Source organism: Salvelinus namaycush, chromosome 10 (genome assembly GCF_016432855.1).
Source record: "Salvelinus namaycush isolate Seneca chromosome 10, SaNama_1.0, whole genome shotgun sequence".
NCBI classification, from domain to species: domain Eukaryota; kingdom Metazoa; phylum Chordata; class Actinopteri; order Salmoniformes; family Salmonidae; genus Salvelinus; species Salvelinus namaycush.
In genome coordinates, this window is record NC_052316.1 from 18,529,649 (window position 1) to 18,545,468 (window position 15,820).

The 15,820-nt window shown below is 43.6% G+C and overlaps 1 protein-coding gene across 1 annotated transcript; it reads left to right on the forward strand.

The window, feature by feature from the left end:
• Window positions 1-2,127: 2,127 nt before the first annotated feature.
• Window positions 2,128-12,392, forward strand: LOC120054470 (guanine nucleotide-binding protein subunit alpha-11-like). The gene is made up of 7 exons (XM_039001891.1): window positions 2,128-2,275; window positions 4,251-4,435; window positions 4,631-4,785; window positions 5,993-6,121; window positions 9,705-9,834; window positions 10,645-10,798; window positions 12,187-12,392. The coding sequence occupies exons 1-7, from the start codon at window positions 2,128-2,130 to the stop codon at window positions 12,390-12,392; spliced, it is 1,107 nt and encodes a 368-aa protein (XP_038857819.1).
• The last annotated feature ends 3,428 nt before the right edge of the window (window positions 12,393-15,820 follow it).

The window sequence follows — 15,820 nt, forward strand, 5'->3', positions numbered from 1 at the left end:
CCTCTCTCATCAACTAGCTGTTTTTGCCCCCAGGAATTTCGCTGATTGGATGTTTTTTGTTTGTCGCACCATTCTCTGTAAACCCTTTTAGTGGGTTTACAGAGAAAAAAGCCCAGGAGAACTGCCGTTTCTAAGATACTGGATCCGGCGCGCCTGGCACCGACGATCATACCACACTCAAAGTTGCTTAGGTCACTTGTTTTGCCTATTCTAACGTTCAATCGAACAGTAATTCAATGCCTCAATGCCTGTCTGCCTGCTTTATATAGCAAGCCACGGCCACGTGACTCACTGTCTGTAGGAGTGATCCATTTTCATGAACGGGGTGATGTACCCAATAACCTGTCCGGTGAGTGTATGTTCAAACAGTATTACATTTGAAATAAAAATGCTAATATCCGTTTAAAATCCATGAATGCATTTTTATTGTTTTCACAAAATAATATTATGCCTTGACGTAAATCACGTAACCTCATTCTGTCGTCATTAATCTCCTCACCTGTTATTATAGTCTGTGTGGGTGAACTCCACTCAATACACGGGGCGGGCAGAGGGCAACAAAGCAAAGTTGAACCTCAGATAATCTGCAGTAGTAGGGTAGGGTATGGCGCTATACAATAGCAACATAGATTGCAGACAGAGGCAGGTGCAAAATCCATGAAATTGAAATAACAGATTACAATTGTTCTGTGATGAATCCTTTATAATGCCTTGTTTTATGGGACATATTGGCTACCTCATTCCATTTTCCACAGATAGGGAGGATAGGTTGGGTAGCTCCCCTGGGCCGTAGCTCATACTGCCTGAGCTGAGTTCCCTCTGGAGTTGCTTCTTCCGTGCACTCTTTCCTGCCTTTTGGGTTATCACAATTGGCACCTCATTTCTTGTATTTTGCAGAAAGAAGGGGACTTTCCTGTTACCGTCAGTCCCCACCCCCTCACCACATCTCTCTTACTCCCCCTCCCTTTCTCAGCAGTGGCTCACCTCACCTTGTTCCCATGGCAATGTGGAGCTCAGGCAATCCTAATATCTGAGACCTAGTGAAGAGTGCATGAAATCCCTGTGTAAAACCGGTTCTGCCTGCTGAGACAAAAGATTGACATACAGAACGCTGGCGGGAGGAGTAACAAATAATTTACCTGTTATGCCATTCATCTCACAACAAAAACACTTTTAGAATGATTAATCTATGTCTATTGACACTTGTGAGTTATGAAATATTAGTTTGGTATAGCAAAAGTATGAGTAACTTACTCCACAAGTCTGAAAGGATGTTTATACATCCCTGACAGATGAGGAAGGGACTTTTTCCATTCACTTCATACATTTAACATTCTCATGGGACTGTGGCAGACTGAGTGAGGGATGAAGCTCAGTCGAAACTTTATCTGCAGTGAGGTAGTCCATGTCACTCAAGGCGCATTCCATTGACTGAGAGGTGTTTTCACCAAGCTACATACCCTGCATATTCTACCCGAACACGTACTGTAGTAGACTTAAACAAGGATCTGCTTATGTTTGAGACAAACTGTTATTGAAACCGGGAAATACTCTGCTGTGCTTCAACGAAACGTTCATACAGTTAAACAAAATATTATAGGAACACGGGGAGAATGGATCACGCGCAACGAAAGTCTGATGTATTTGCTTTACATGGGGTGTGACACATTGAAGGTAAATCATTTTGATAAAAATAAATACTACTTATTTGTTTTTAATAACTTCTTTGTTTGTTCATGACCGGCATTTTCATGGTTTTCTGACGGAAAAGTCCCCTAATTGTGATTTAATTACCATTAGTAAAAAAGGCTATCAAAAAGTCGAGTAAAATGATTCTGTCAGCCATTTGTGTTCTTGACACTAATTTGTCTTTCAATGGTATAAAGAACCAGTAAAATGTGTCGGTGCAATTATTGGACATTATGCAATGATCACGTTTTTGATTCTGAAAAAAATACACACTGCTCGGGAAATGTATGCTGTGCTTTGTCTGCCAACATCAAAATACCTACTTTAAAAACATAGGCTAATTCAAAAAAAAACTTTCTGAGAAGTACAGTATTGCTAAGCATGAGATGTATATTATACTAATTTATAAACAATTCTACCTATTTGAGTGAGTTCGACATGGCGTGCTGGAAATGGTGCCGTCGGACCTGGGTTTGTTGCCTGGACGATGAAGAGAGGAGAACCATTGCTATTGACAAGGAGATTCAGAGGATTCTCCGACAGCAGAAGAACAGAGAACGCAAAGAAATCAAAGTTCTTTTACTCGGTCAGTAGCTCCATCTTCTGTCTTCCGACTTGAAATGCATTAGGCTATGTTTATTATAGCCTACACACATTTAGTTTTTTCTTCCTTCACTCTTGGGCTTAATAACTTATTTTTATTGAATAGCAACAGACAAAAATCCATATGGAATATAAGCCGTCTGAAAGTGTCCAGAATGGGCAATGACTGACTTTTCACCCATTTAAACCAACAATGAGAACAACAAAATGATGCATTCAACAACAAAAACAAATATCTTTGAGAAAGATGCAAAGCCAAAAACGAACATTCATATTTTGAGAAAGATGCAATGCCATTTATTATTTCATGACACCTGGACTGGGAGTGTAACATTTAGCAGGTGAGGAATGCATGAGGTATACACCTCTCTAAGTCTAGGGCCTATTTTCTGCCATTACTAAGGAAAGACAAGTATGTTAAGCATGTGTTGACATGTTAACATTTGAAGAATGAGATAGATGGGGTCATGAAATTTCTGTACAAAATAGCCTACTCCGTCAAATAAAAACTCAATCATTTGACGGAAGGGAAATAAAAGGGGGTATGAGGCACAATAAGAGGCACTCTGGTCTAAAAAAAAAGATCTGAATGCGCCAGTGCAGTGATTGGGGGCATTGCACTATGTAGGGTGCCGTCTTTCGAATGGGACGTTAAACGGGTGACCTGATGCTCTGTGGTCACTAAAAGATCCCATAGCACTTATCGTAAGAGTAGGGGTGTTGACCCCGGTGTCCTGGCTAAATTCCCAGCTGGCCCTCAGAAGCGGGGAGCCCAGCCAACAGCGAGTTTCAGTAGTCCAGACAGGAGATGACAAGAGCCCGGATTAGGACCTGTGCCGCTTCCTGTGTGAGGTAGGGTCATACCTTACGGATGTTGTAGAGCATGAACCTGCAGGAGCGAGTCACTGCTTTGATGTTTGCAGAGAATAGGGTGTTGTCCAGGGTCACGCCAAGGTTCTTTGCACTCTGGGAGGGTGACACTGTGGAGTTGCCAACCGTGATGGAGTGGTCTTTGAGCGGGCAGGCCTTCCCGTGGGAGGAGGGCAGCTCTGAGGTTGAGCTTAAGGTGAATGATTGATTTAATTTATTTGACAGTTTGTAAAATCCAAACATAAGGGCGCTCCAGCAGGTGACGCCTCCACATACAATTTAAGAAAATCATCAAGGATAACACAATAAAGCTTAACAGATTATTTCCATTGTGGTGGTGGGCTGACATCCAAGCTGAGATATCTGCCAGACACGCAGAGATGTGTGTCACCCCCTGGGTGTCAGAAGGGGGGAGCAGAAAAGTAGTTGAGTGTCATCTGCATAGCAATGATAGGAGAGACCATGTGAGGATATGATAGAGCCGAGTGACTTGGTGTATAGAGAGGAGGAGAGGGCCTAGAACCGAGCCCTGGGGGACACTAGTAGTGAGAGTGCATGGTGCAGACACAGATCCCCAGCTTCCAATTGGCTCATTCATCCCCCCTCCTCTCGCCTGTAACTACTCCACTGATTGTTGTTGTAAATGAGAATGTGTTCTCAGTCAACTTACCTTGTAAAATAACAGTAAAAAATGGTTAGATGCAGGACAGGACAAGTCAAATGTGTGTAATAACTGTGTCATAACCAATTAATTACAATAAACTATCCTGACTTGATGGTGGCCTACATCTGTCAAACCTGTCAACTTCTTGAAAGTTTTACTTTAAGGTTAACTATGCATTCCTCTGAGGCTTTTACCTGAGGACTGTATCCTCTCATAGTAGGTTTGTCACTAGGCAGATGGCTGGTATCGCTTGAAAGCGTGTATGAGGTTTTGATGAGTTGCCGAATGCTCATTGTGTAATGCTGTCTCTGACTCTTCAGCGGATCAACACTTATTGTAACATTGCATTGTTTAATAACATTTTTAAAACATCCTCTGAGAATTGTTCTCCTCTCTGACTCTCCTCTGGGCTATGTGTCCTCAGGCACAGGGGAGAGTGGGAAAACCACCTTCATCAGACAGATGAGGATCATCCATGGAAGTGGCTTCTCTGAAGAGGAAAGACGGGACTTCGCCAAGCTCATCTACCAGAACATCTTCACGGCTGTGAAAGCTATGACCCGGGCCATGATCACCCTCAGACTGCCCTATGCCTACCCAGAGAATGAGGTCAGGGTCTGGTGGCATACCGTACATACTGTTCAATCAAACTGACCTTTAACCATTAGCATATATTTACCAAAACAAAACACATTATACACATGTTGTTTCTGTGTTTTTGATTGGAGAGGCTTTCACAGATTTTTCTTTGACGCCTGTGGATCAGACATTAGAGCCAATTAAAGCCCCTCTTTCTGCCTTCAGATGTATGCCAGGTGGATGCAGGATGTGGACACAGTGCAGGTCACCCAGCTGGACCGTGGTTTTGTGGACGCTATCCGCCATCTCTGGGCCGACCCAGGCCTCCGGGTCTGCTACAGCCGCCGCAGCGAGTATCAGTTGCTGGACTCCACAGAGTAGTGAGTACCACCAGTCTCTCTATCTCTCTCTCTCTATCTCTCTGTCTTTATCTGTCTTTATCTCTATCTCTGTCTCTATATCTCTGTCTTTATTTCTATCTCTCTCGCTCTCTGTCTTTATCTCAGTTTTTATCTCTATCTCTCTCTCTCGCTCTCTGTCTTTATCTCTGTCTCCATGGAACATATTTACTAAGCATTTGCCCCAAGTAAAATATTTGCAAAGTTTGCACCTGTTTTTTCAGTAGATGTTTTTTCCTTCCTTGGTAAAATGTAAGTATGTAAATATAAAATGTTATACTTGAATAATCAAAAACAATGAAATATACAACATGGGGACAACCCTTTGTCCCCATTGTACAGCACTGTACATTGTACACTGTCCTTATCAACTGCAAAATCCATAATGTCCATTGGAGGGGGCTAGTTCACAAATAAATACACATCAAGATCTCAGCCATGTTGAAGCCACAAAACAACCATCTTATCAGGCACCATTCATTTGATTTCATGTTATAAAATACACAGCCACAATGAGGATCGTTTCTCACTTTCCACCCATTCTTGAAAGCTATCCGATAGTAAAGTTTAGTTTCCTTTTAGAATGAATTTACTAATTAAGTTCAAATGTAATACATTTCTACAAAGTCAACAAGTTGACATCAGAGTAGCTAATGCCTCACATTACAGAAAATGAATGGAAACGACTCATTTCAATCACTGCAATACTGCTGGACTGCTATGTGTTCCTCCCGTATCTGTCCATACCTGTCTCGCCCTTGTGTCCTCTCTCTCCTTCTCTCTGCTCTCTCAGTATTTACTCAGCTAGCTCTGCGTCAGTATAGCAGCATAATAAGAAACATGCACATAGTCAGTCAACATCCAATTAATGACAGGGTGTATCAACAAAAGCCATGAAAACAATAATCCCAACACAGTGGTAAAGACTCCATTTCACTTTGTCTAATTTCCCAGCTCAATTCATTCTGCAAAACTACATTTGTGTTGATTGTTGTTGTATACAGTTCATATTACATGTATCATGTAAAGAACATGATAGATAGAATGAACTTGCTACTGCCATTGTCATTACCACGGGCAATTGAATTATTTCACAATTTTAACATGCTCTCTCGCTCTCTCTTTCTTTCTGTTTTTTTGCTCTCTCTTTTTCCCTCTCTCTCTCTTTCTGTCTTTCTGTCCTTTTCAGTTACATGACCAATCTGGACCGCATATCTGCCCCAAACTACATCCCCACTGCTCAGGACGTGCTGCGGGTACGATTCCCCACCACCGGCATCCATGACTACTCCTTCACCGTAAAGGCCATCACACTCAGGTGGCCACACTCTCACTCATATCACCCACCCAGGACTCACCCAGATCTCAAGGGAACTAATGGAACAGCATTGCTGCTGATTAAATTGTGGACTACATAGAGTTGGTAAATTTAGACAAAAAGTCATATCACTATATATTGACCCATTTTGCTCAATAATGACAAATCCACGATATTTACAGTGCATTTGGAAGGTATTCAGACCCTTTGACTTTGTCCACATTTTGTTACGTTACAGCCTTTTTCTAAGAATGGATTCAACTGTTTTTTTCCCTCATCAATCTACACACAATAAAGGCAAAGCAAAACCAGGTTTTTAGAAATGTTTAGAAATGTATTAAAAAAAATTAAAATAGAAATTTCACACTTACATAAGTATTCAGACTCTTTACTCAGTACTTTGTTGAAGCACCTTTGGCAGCGATTACATCCTCGAGTCTTCTTAGGTATGACGCTACAAGCTTGCCACACCTATATTTGGGGAGTTCTTCTCTGCAGATCCTCTCAAGCTTTTGACAGGTTGGATGGGGAGCGTCGCTGCACAGCTATTTTCAGGTCTCTCCAGTGATGTTCAATCGGGTTCAAGTCCGGGCTCTGGCTGAGCCACTCAAAGACATTGAGAGACTTGTCCCGAAGCCACGCCTGCATTGTCTTGGCTGTATGCTTAGGGTCGTTGTTGTGTTGGAGGGTGAACCTTCACCCCAGTCTGAGGTCCTGAGCCCTCTGGAGCAGGTTTTCATCAAGGATCTCTCTGCACTTTGCTCCTCTCATCTTTCCCTTCGACACTGACTAGTCTCCCTGCCGCTGAAAAACATCCTCACCGCATGATGCTGCCACCACCATGCTTCACCGTAGGGATGGTGGCAGGTTTCCTCCAGACGTGACGCTTGGCATTCAGGTCAAAGAGTTCACTCTTGGTTTCATCAGACCAGATAATCTTCTAGCTGGCTGTCATATGCCTTTTACTGAGGAGTGGCTTCCGTCTGGCCACTCTACCATAAAGGTCTGATTGGTGGAGTGCTGCAGAGATGGTTGTCCTTCTGGAAGGTTCACCCATCTCCACAGAGAAACTCTGGAGCACTGTCAGAGTGACCGTCGGGTTCTTTGTCACCTCCCTGACCAAGGCCTTTTCCCTCCAATTGCTCAGTTTGGCCGGGCGGCCAGCTCTGGAAGAGTCTTGGTGGTTCCAAACTTCCATTTAAGAAAGAGGGAGGCCACTGTGTTCTTGGGGACCTTCAATGCTGGAGCCATTTTTTGGTACCCTTCCCCAGATCCTCCTCGACACAATCCTGTCTCGGAGCTCTACGGACAATTCCTTCGACCTCATGGCTTGGTTTTTGCTCTGACTGTGGGTCAACTGTGGGACCTTATATAGACAGGTTTGTGCCTTTCCAAATCATGTCCAATCAATTGAATTTACCACAGCTGGACTCCAATCAAGTTGTAGAAACATCTCAAGGATGATCAATGGAAACAGGATGCACCTGATCTCAATTTCGAGTCTCAGAGAAAAGAGTCTGAATACGTATGTACACAAACGTCCTGCACGGTGTTGGGCTGTAAGCACAACCCCCACCTGTGGACGTCGGGCCCTCATACCACCCTCATGGAGTCTGTTTCTGACCGTTTGAGCAGACACATGCACATTTGTGGCCTGCTGGAGGTCATTTTGCAGGGCTCTGGCAGTACTCCTCCTTGCACAAAGGCGGAGGTAGCGGTCCTGCCGCTGGGTTGTTGCCCTCCTACGGCCTCCTCCACGTCTCCTGATGTACTGGCCTGTCTCCTGGTAGCGCCTCCATGCTCTGGACACTACGCTGACAGACACAGCAAACCTTCTTGCCACAGCTCGCATTGATGTGCCATCCTGGATGAGCTGCACTACCTGAGCCACTTGTGTGGGTTGTAGACTCCGTCTCATGCTACCACTAGAGTGAAAGCACCGCCAGCATTCAAAAGTGACCAAAACATCAGCCAGGAAGCATAGGAACTGAGAAGTGGTCTGTGGTCACCACCTGCAGAACCACTCCTTTATTGGGGGTGTCTTGCTAATTGCCTATAATTTCCACCTTTTGTCTATTCCATTTGCACAACAGCATGTGAAATTTATTGTCAATCAGTGTTGCTTCCTAAGTGGACAGTTTGATTTCACAGAAGTGTGATTAACTTGGAGTTACATTGTGTTGTTTAAGTGTTCCCTTTATTTTTTTGAGCAGTGTATTTTTTTTTTACTGCACAGTTACTTTCCATTAGTGGCAGGGCTCTAGACTTACTTCTTCCAGTTCCATTAAGAAGTAAGAAAATAAAGAAGTTTAATATTTTATCTAACATGTTAAGGGAATTCATGGTTGATATTCTGTGCAACATGTCAAAATAGCATCCAGAATGATGCATTTTTGTGCATATTGGCCTTTAGGCTATAGCCTATTCTACATAATTAACCTGAGGAAGTGGAAACTCAAAACACCTTAAATAAATAGCTAATTCTGAATATGATATTGTTATTAGATAGTCATGTAATTGATTAAGCTTTTATAGGCTACTTGATCTATTCAATACCGAAAATGCAACATACTCCGTTTGTAAAGTGCTATAATTTCCTCAATATTGAGAGTTGAGAAATAATTGTTATACCCACAGAAAGCGGAGTTTCCCCTCTATTTAACTACATTTACTGTAGTTGTTTTAAAAACGTTGTTTTCCCCCGCAACTACATTTAAATGTTGCTCAACAGTCATATATCCATGTGCTTGTCAGAATGCATCTCTCTCTTCACTCTGTGAGCAAAGGTGGGAGTGGAACTGAGAGCCAGCATCGGCAGATAGGAATAGGGCAGATACTTTCATTGCAGGAAGCACATTAATGTACATACTTTGGGCACGGTGTAATTACAATCACATACAATCACAATTGGCATTATACAGAAAACTTCCTGAGAACTCACTCATTTATTTTTGTGCTTTTGAACATGTCCATGCAATTGTTTCTTAAGAGACCTTTGTATTATTAACATGAATGTTCCAGCTATGTTCAGGTGTGGCGTTTTTCTCCTCCTCTGTTGTGAAAGGTTGGACTGTAATTTGTCTCTGTAATCGGGCAGGCAGGATACAGTGCGATAGAAATGGTGAGGTATCAATTACGGCCTTTTTTAGAGCCAAATGCTCTGTGAGGCTCATTTGCATGGGGACTTGGAAACTGAACCAGGTTTGATGTGTGACAGCAGGAGAGAGAAGAGAGGAGTCTGGGTATACACCGGGGGATATGACAGCCTCTCTCACAGTGTTAGCTACACCTCTATAGAGTACAGACACTCCTAGCTCATTAACAACTCTGACCAGCTGCCTCACCAAGACAAGGCCCCTGCCATGCGTGGCATCACAAACACCTTATTGATTAAAGGGCACAACAGTGTGTGTGTGTGTGTGTGTGTCTGTGTGTGTGTGTGTGTGTGTGTGTGTGTGTGTGTGTGTGTGTGTGTGTGTGTGTGTGTGTGTGTGTGTGTGTGTGTGTGTGTGTGTGTGTGTGTGTGGTGTGTGTGTTAAAAGATGCTCTAATATGTGTTTTATCATTTTCTCTCTCCGGGTAGGATTGTGGATGTGGGTGGACAGAAGTCAGAGAGGAGAAAGTGGATCCATTGTTTTCAGGATGTGACGTCCCTCATTTTCCTGGCTTCCCTCAGCGAGTACGACCAGGTCCTGGAGGAGAGAGAGACTGATGTGAGCACCTGTCTGTCTGTCTGTCTGTCTGTCTGTCTGTCTGTCTGTCTGTCTGTCTGTCTGTCTGTCTGTCTATCTGTCGGGCTGGCTGGCTGGCTTGTCTGTCTGGCTTGTCTGGCTGGCCTGTCTGTCTTGCCTGTCTGTCTTTCTGTCTGTCTGTCTTTCAGTCAGTCAAGTCAGTCAAACAGTCAGTCAGTTTATCTGTTTGTCCTCTGTGTCGTCCTTGGCCTTCAATGTAAGTCAAGATTCTCTCCAGAGTTTTTCCTGGCCATGGCCAACAGGTCTTACTGTTGCCTATCAAAACCTGCTGCCTTACCGCAATCTCTTCAAACCTCCGTCCTGACCGCAATCTCTTCAACCCTCCCTCCTGACCGCAATCTCTTCAACCCTCCCTCCTGACCGCAATCTCTTCAACCCTCCCTCCTGACCGCAATCTCTTCAACCCTCCCTCCTGACCTCAATCTCTTCAACCCTCCCTCCTGACCGCAATCTCTTCAACCCTCCCTCCTGACCGCAATCTCTTCAACCCTCCCTCCTGACCGCAATCTCTTCAACCCTCCCTCCTGACCGCAATCTCTTCAACCCTCCCTTCTGACCGCAATCTCTTCAACCCTCCCTCCTGACCGCAACTCTTCAACCCTCCCTCCTGACCGCAATCTCTTCAACCCTCCGCCCTGACCAAGGCTCACTAAGCCGCTTATCTTTCCTGGACACTTTTTAGTCTCCCTCTAAATTCATCAACCTCCCCCTTCACTCCCTCTCCCCTTCTCTCCCTCCCCTCTCCCCCTCATTCCCCCTCCCCCCCAGCAGAAGCGTATGGATGAGAGCTTGGCTTTGTTCTACACCACCATCCACTCCCCCTGGTTCCTCAACACCTCCATCATCCTCTTTCTCAACAAGACAGATATCCTGGCTGACAAGATCCAGGCATCTGACCTGCAGAAGTACTTCCCAGGGTTCACAGGTAGCTCCACACACACACACACACACACACACACACACACACACACACACACACACACACACACACACACACACACACACACACACACACACACACACACTCACAAACACTGTCGCTCACCTCACACACACACACACACACACACACACACACACACACACACACACACACACACACACACACACACACACACTCTCACAAACACTATCTCTCACACACACTCACACACACACACACACTCTCACAAAAACTCTTTCACACACACACATACACACTCACACACACACTCTCACAAACACTCACTCACTCTCTCACACACACACACACACACACACACACACACACACACACACACACACACACACACACACTCACAAACACTCTCTCTCACACACACTCACTCACACACACACACACACACACACACACACTCTCACAAAAACTCTTTCACACACACACATACACACTCACACACACACTCTCACAAACACTCAATCACTCACTCTCTCACACACACACACACACACACACATCCCCTCACATTGAGCTGGTAGATAATAGGCAGTGTGATGATGGATGTAAACCTATCGAGCCATATTCTTTGGTGTTTCATTTTTCTTTCTAAAACCATTAGAGATGTAGCTAACTGTTGCTTCTGGTTGGAATAACAAAGACCTCATTTTAGAAAGTAATTTCAAACCTAGTGAGGTTTCCATTTCTTAGGGTGAGTTCTCACATGAATACATAACCATACTGGCTATAGCAAAACCAGTAAACATAATGTTTTTTGAGTACCATTTATTCTTGTTTCAGCAAACGTTGAATGTGTGATTGATTTCATGTTACTTCAGGTACTTCATGTTACTTCTTGTATGTCGTGGGTACATAGTTTACTAACACTGTGCCTACACTGATGTGGAAGGAAGGTATCAGAGCCTCTCTAGAGCTTCCCCACCTACCTACACATCAGCTCCGCGCACCCCGTCTCCCCCGGCCTGTTGCTCATGGCAACCATAAATACCCTGCTCTTTGCATCACTACGCTATCACTCCAGGCATCTATGGCGGGGGGTTGGGGAGACATTGTTCTTTCCTTCATAAAGTCTGAAATTATTAGTATAGATTCATTCATATTGGCCGTTCGATGAACAGTTGCCATTTAAACGTTTTGCTAAATGGTAACATTGTGTGATGGCTGCAATACTACATGAAAATCATTCAATATGTTCGATCCATTGCTTGTCATTTTTGTTTCTAATGGCCTCCCATTTTTCTCTACCATATTCTCATATCTCCTGACCTTTTCTCTCCCTTCTCTCACTCTCCTCCTTTGCTGTGGTTGTCTCCATCTCTTTCCTGTCCCTTGTCCTCCTCACCCCACACATGAAGGAAAGCGACGTGATGCTCAGGATGCTATGAAGTACATCCAGAAGATGTATGAGCAGCAGGCTCACAGCCGGGACAAGAAGGAAGATAGCAAGACGCTGTACCCCCACTTCACCTGCGCCACCGACACCAACAACATCCGCAAAGTGTTCAGTGACGTCAAGGACACGGTGCTCCTCAAGTCTCTCATGGAGTTTGGGGTGATCTGAGGGCCTGGGGACCCGCCTACCAATGGGGCCACACTCAACCAACAACCACTCAGGGCAGAAGAGGCTCTCCCTCCGTCCCTTCCTTGCTCAGTTTTCTCCTCTCTCTCAATCTCAGCTCCAGTGGGGATGCTCTCTGGCCAAACCTTCTTATTGCAGGAAGGAATCTCTACCTGGAGAGCAGAACAGAATGGAGTGACTCTTATTACTCCTGTATCACGAACATGTTTTACACACACACACACACTCTGGTTGTTATTTTATAATGTTGTGTGTAAGGGCTTGGAGATGTAGTGGCTCTGCCAGTGATGGAAACTGGACTAGAGATGTCATGAAGTGCTGTGTCTCCATTATGTGAGTGATGACTTTAGCTGGTGGAGAGGAGAACTCTATAGCCCCTCTATATCCCTACCACAACCCTGTTGATAGAAAATGCCTCTGCTCTAGAGATCACTACAGAAGATTCCACTCTATCTGTGTGTTGAATTAACACTACTGTACACATGCGTTGTAGCCATTACATAACCAGTTCACACCTATGAGAAGTAGCCACCACTGAAGGCTTGTGTAACATTTTGTGTTTGGTTGGTCTTTTAATTGGTTTGCTTGGTTGACACCCGTATATTTTGCCGCTGGGTCTCAGGTGTGAGATGTGATGCAGGCGAGAAATGTGGGAGTTGAGGCGTTTACTACAGCTGTGATCGATAAGGTGTCAGAAATCACTTGATGTCATAACGGGTTCCCCTGATACAGTATGTTATGGAATGCAATGCTGTACTGTACACTGTTAGGATTCTTGGTTTGGTTTTTGGTGGATGCTTTTGTTTAGTCTCTTCCCCTAATGTGCCTGCCTTACGACCAGTCACTACCTGCTATACATTGAGTTCATATGGGAACAACAACGCCGGTGAATGTATACATTAACTAACAAATGAGAGTGCTTAAGAGCAGCAGCCAAGTACAGGGTTATTACTAGCTGGCAGGCATGCTGCTGTTAAAGCTGAAATGTATTAAAAGATCTCATTAAATTCCTAGGACCCTGTTAGGACTGCTATTAGGTGGCTCAGAGAGGCCAGTTAAAACGAACGCCTGGCATCGCGGGTGGTTCAAGTCTTGCCATAGCTCTAAAAATCAACATGCAGTTATGATGTGAATGTTTGTAGGCTTTAGGCTACGGTAGGGCTTTGATTTGAGCAGTGGAGTTTTTTGGGCTTCGCTGCAGAGTGGCATCAAAGGTTACACAGCAAAACAAGGATTTAATCATTGTGTCAAGACTATCAACAACAACTCATTATTCATAGTTGGCTTGCCCTTTTACTCTGGTCCCCTATCAATATTTATGTTCCGTCAATATTTAGTTTAGCAGGCTCAGGCTGTGCTCAACTTGTTTCATGTTCAGTAGCATTTTATATTGGATTCTATATTGGTTTAATTTAAGCGATATGGCCTCTATAAATATGAGTGAGTGGAGCAGGATGGAGTCTGTCAGATAATACAGGCGATAATATTCTGACCTGTGTGCGTCACTAAAGCAGATGATGAGTGTGTCAGTGGAAAAGGACTTCAAAGTCAGATTAAAACCTCTTCCATTAAATTGAAGTCAGTAATTACAAATTGCAGCCATGGATCATACAATATGCATCGAATTTATTAAGGTTTGAGAAGATTGCTTTGCTGCAGTGTGAAGAATGTGTTTGTTTTTTACTAAAAAAATTTGGGGGGTAAAGGACTATATATATCAATATAATATATATATATTTCCTTGTAGAACTGAACATAGGCTCTGCTACCTGATGTGAGGAATTATTAATTGTATTCAGCTTATTTTGTTATATTAGACCACCTCATTAACAGCTAGTGTGACAGGGGGTGATGCACTGTATATATTACAGACTAACATTGGGAGAACTCTTATTTGGTGCAAATATTTTGTATAGATTTGGGAGGAATTTGGGGAAATATTTTCTAATTTAAGTTATGTTTTGAAAAAGATTCTGTTTATGTTGTGTGTTTATGTTTTTCTTCAGGCTATGGTACTTATTGGAAATATACACTTGTGTAAACGTGTGTAGTGCTGCATAGCTTGTCTTGTTGATAGACTCTAGCTTCCTGTCTCTCAGTACTCCAAGGAAGAGTGGCTTAGCTTGCCTTGCTTTGGCTGCTGTTTTCATCCTCTGTTCTTCAAATAGTCATATAGGATCTTTAACCTGCTGTTTATCATTTCAATAAACCCCTGTGTGTGCTTATAGAGAACCAGAGAACCTGCAAGGACAGGAGTGTGGGTCAACAAACAGACAGTTGACTTTGGCAAAAGAACTCAGGACCTCAGCCATGAAAGCCAGCTTGTCTGTTAGTAGATTTCATGAAGGAGGAAATTAGCACTTGTTTTTATATATTTTACGGCACACACTGATTGTAACCGTATCTTATGTTCTTCAATGTCCCATTGTTATTATCTGCTTCTCTCGATGGTTGCTTACCTACTGCAATAGTGCAAGTCTGCCACTAAAACAAAAAGTCCCCACGGATGGAAAGTCTTATGACTACTTATGTAACGCGTATCAGAGTTCTGATTTGTTATTGTAACACCACTACCATGGTAAATAAGCCTGGGGCACAGACACAGTATCTATGTACACACATAACCAAATCATGTATCACTATATACAGTGTACTCGGAAAGTATTCAGACCACTTGACTTTTTCCACATTTTGCTACGTTACAGCCTTATTCTAAAATGTATCAAATAAACAATGTCTCTCATCAAGCTACACAAAGTACCCCATAATGACAAAGCGAAAACAGGTTTTTAGAAATGTTTGCAAAAAATAAATACAAAAATAACAGAAATACCTTATTTACGTAAGTATTCAGACCCTTTGCTCTAGGACTCGAAATTGAGCTCAGATGCATCCTGTTTCCATTGATCATCCTTGAGATGTTTCTACAACTTGATTGGAGTCCACCTGGGGTAAATTCAATTAATTAGACATGATTTGGAGAGGCACAAACCTGTCTTATATGGTCCCATAGTTGACAGTGCATGTCAGAGCAAAAACCAAGCCATGAGGTCGAAGGAATTGTCCGTAGAGATCCGAGACAGGATTGTGTTGAGGCACAGATCTGGTGAAGGGTACCACAACATTTCTGCAGCATTGAAGGTCCTCAAGAACATAGTGGCCTCCATCATTCTTAAATGGAAGAAGTTTGGAACCAGCAAGACTCTTCTTAGAGCTGGCCGCCCAGCCAAACTGAGCAATCGGGAGAAGGGCCTTGGTCAGGGAGGTGACCAAGAACCCAATGGTCACTCTGACTGAGCTCCAGAGTTCCTCTGTGAAGATGGGAGAACCTTTCAGAAGGACAACCATCTCTGCAGCACTCCACCAATCAGAACTTTATGGTGGCCAGACGGAAGCCACTCCTCAGTAAA

What these genes read in the sequence shown, in the direction of transcription:
- LOC120054470 (XM_039001891.1), top strand. Translation starts at nt 2,128, where the DNA reads ATGGCGTGCTGGAAATGGTGCCGTCGGACCTGGGTTTGTTGCCTGGAC. An exon ending in TTGCTGGACTCCACAGAGTA is followed by an intron (nt 4,786 to 5,992) that starts GTGAGTACCACC and finishes TGTCCTTTTCAG; the next exon opens with TTACATGACCAATCTGGACC. An exon ending in TGGAGGAGAGAGAGACTGAT is followed by an intron (nt 9,835 to 10,644) that starts GTGAGCACCTGT and finishes CCCCCCCAGCAG; the next exon opens with AAGCGTATGGATGAGAGCTT.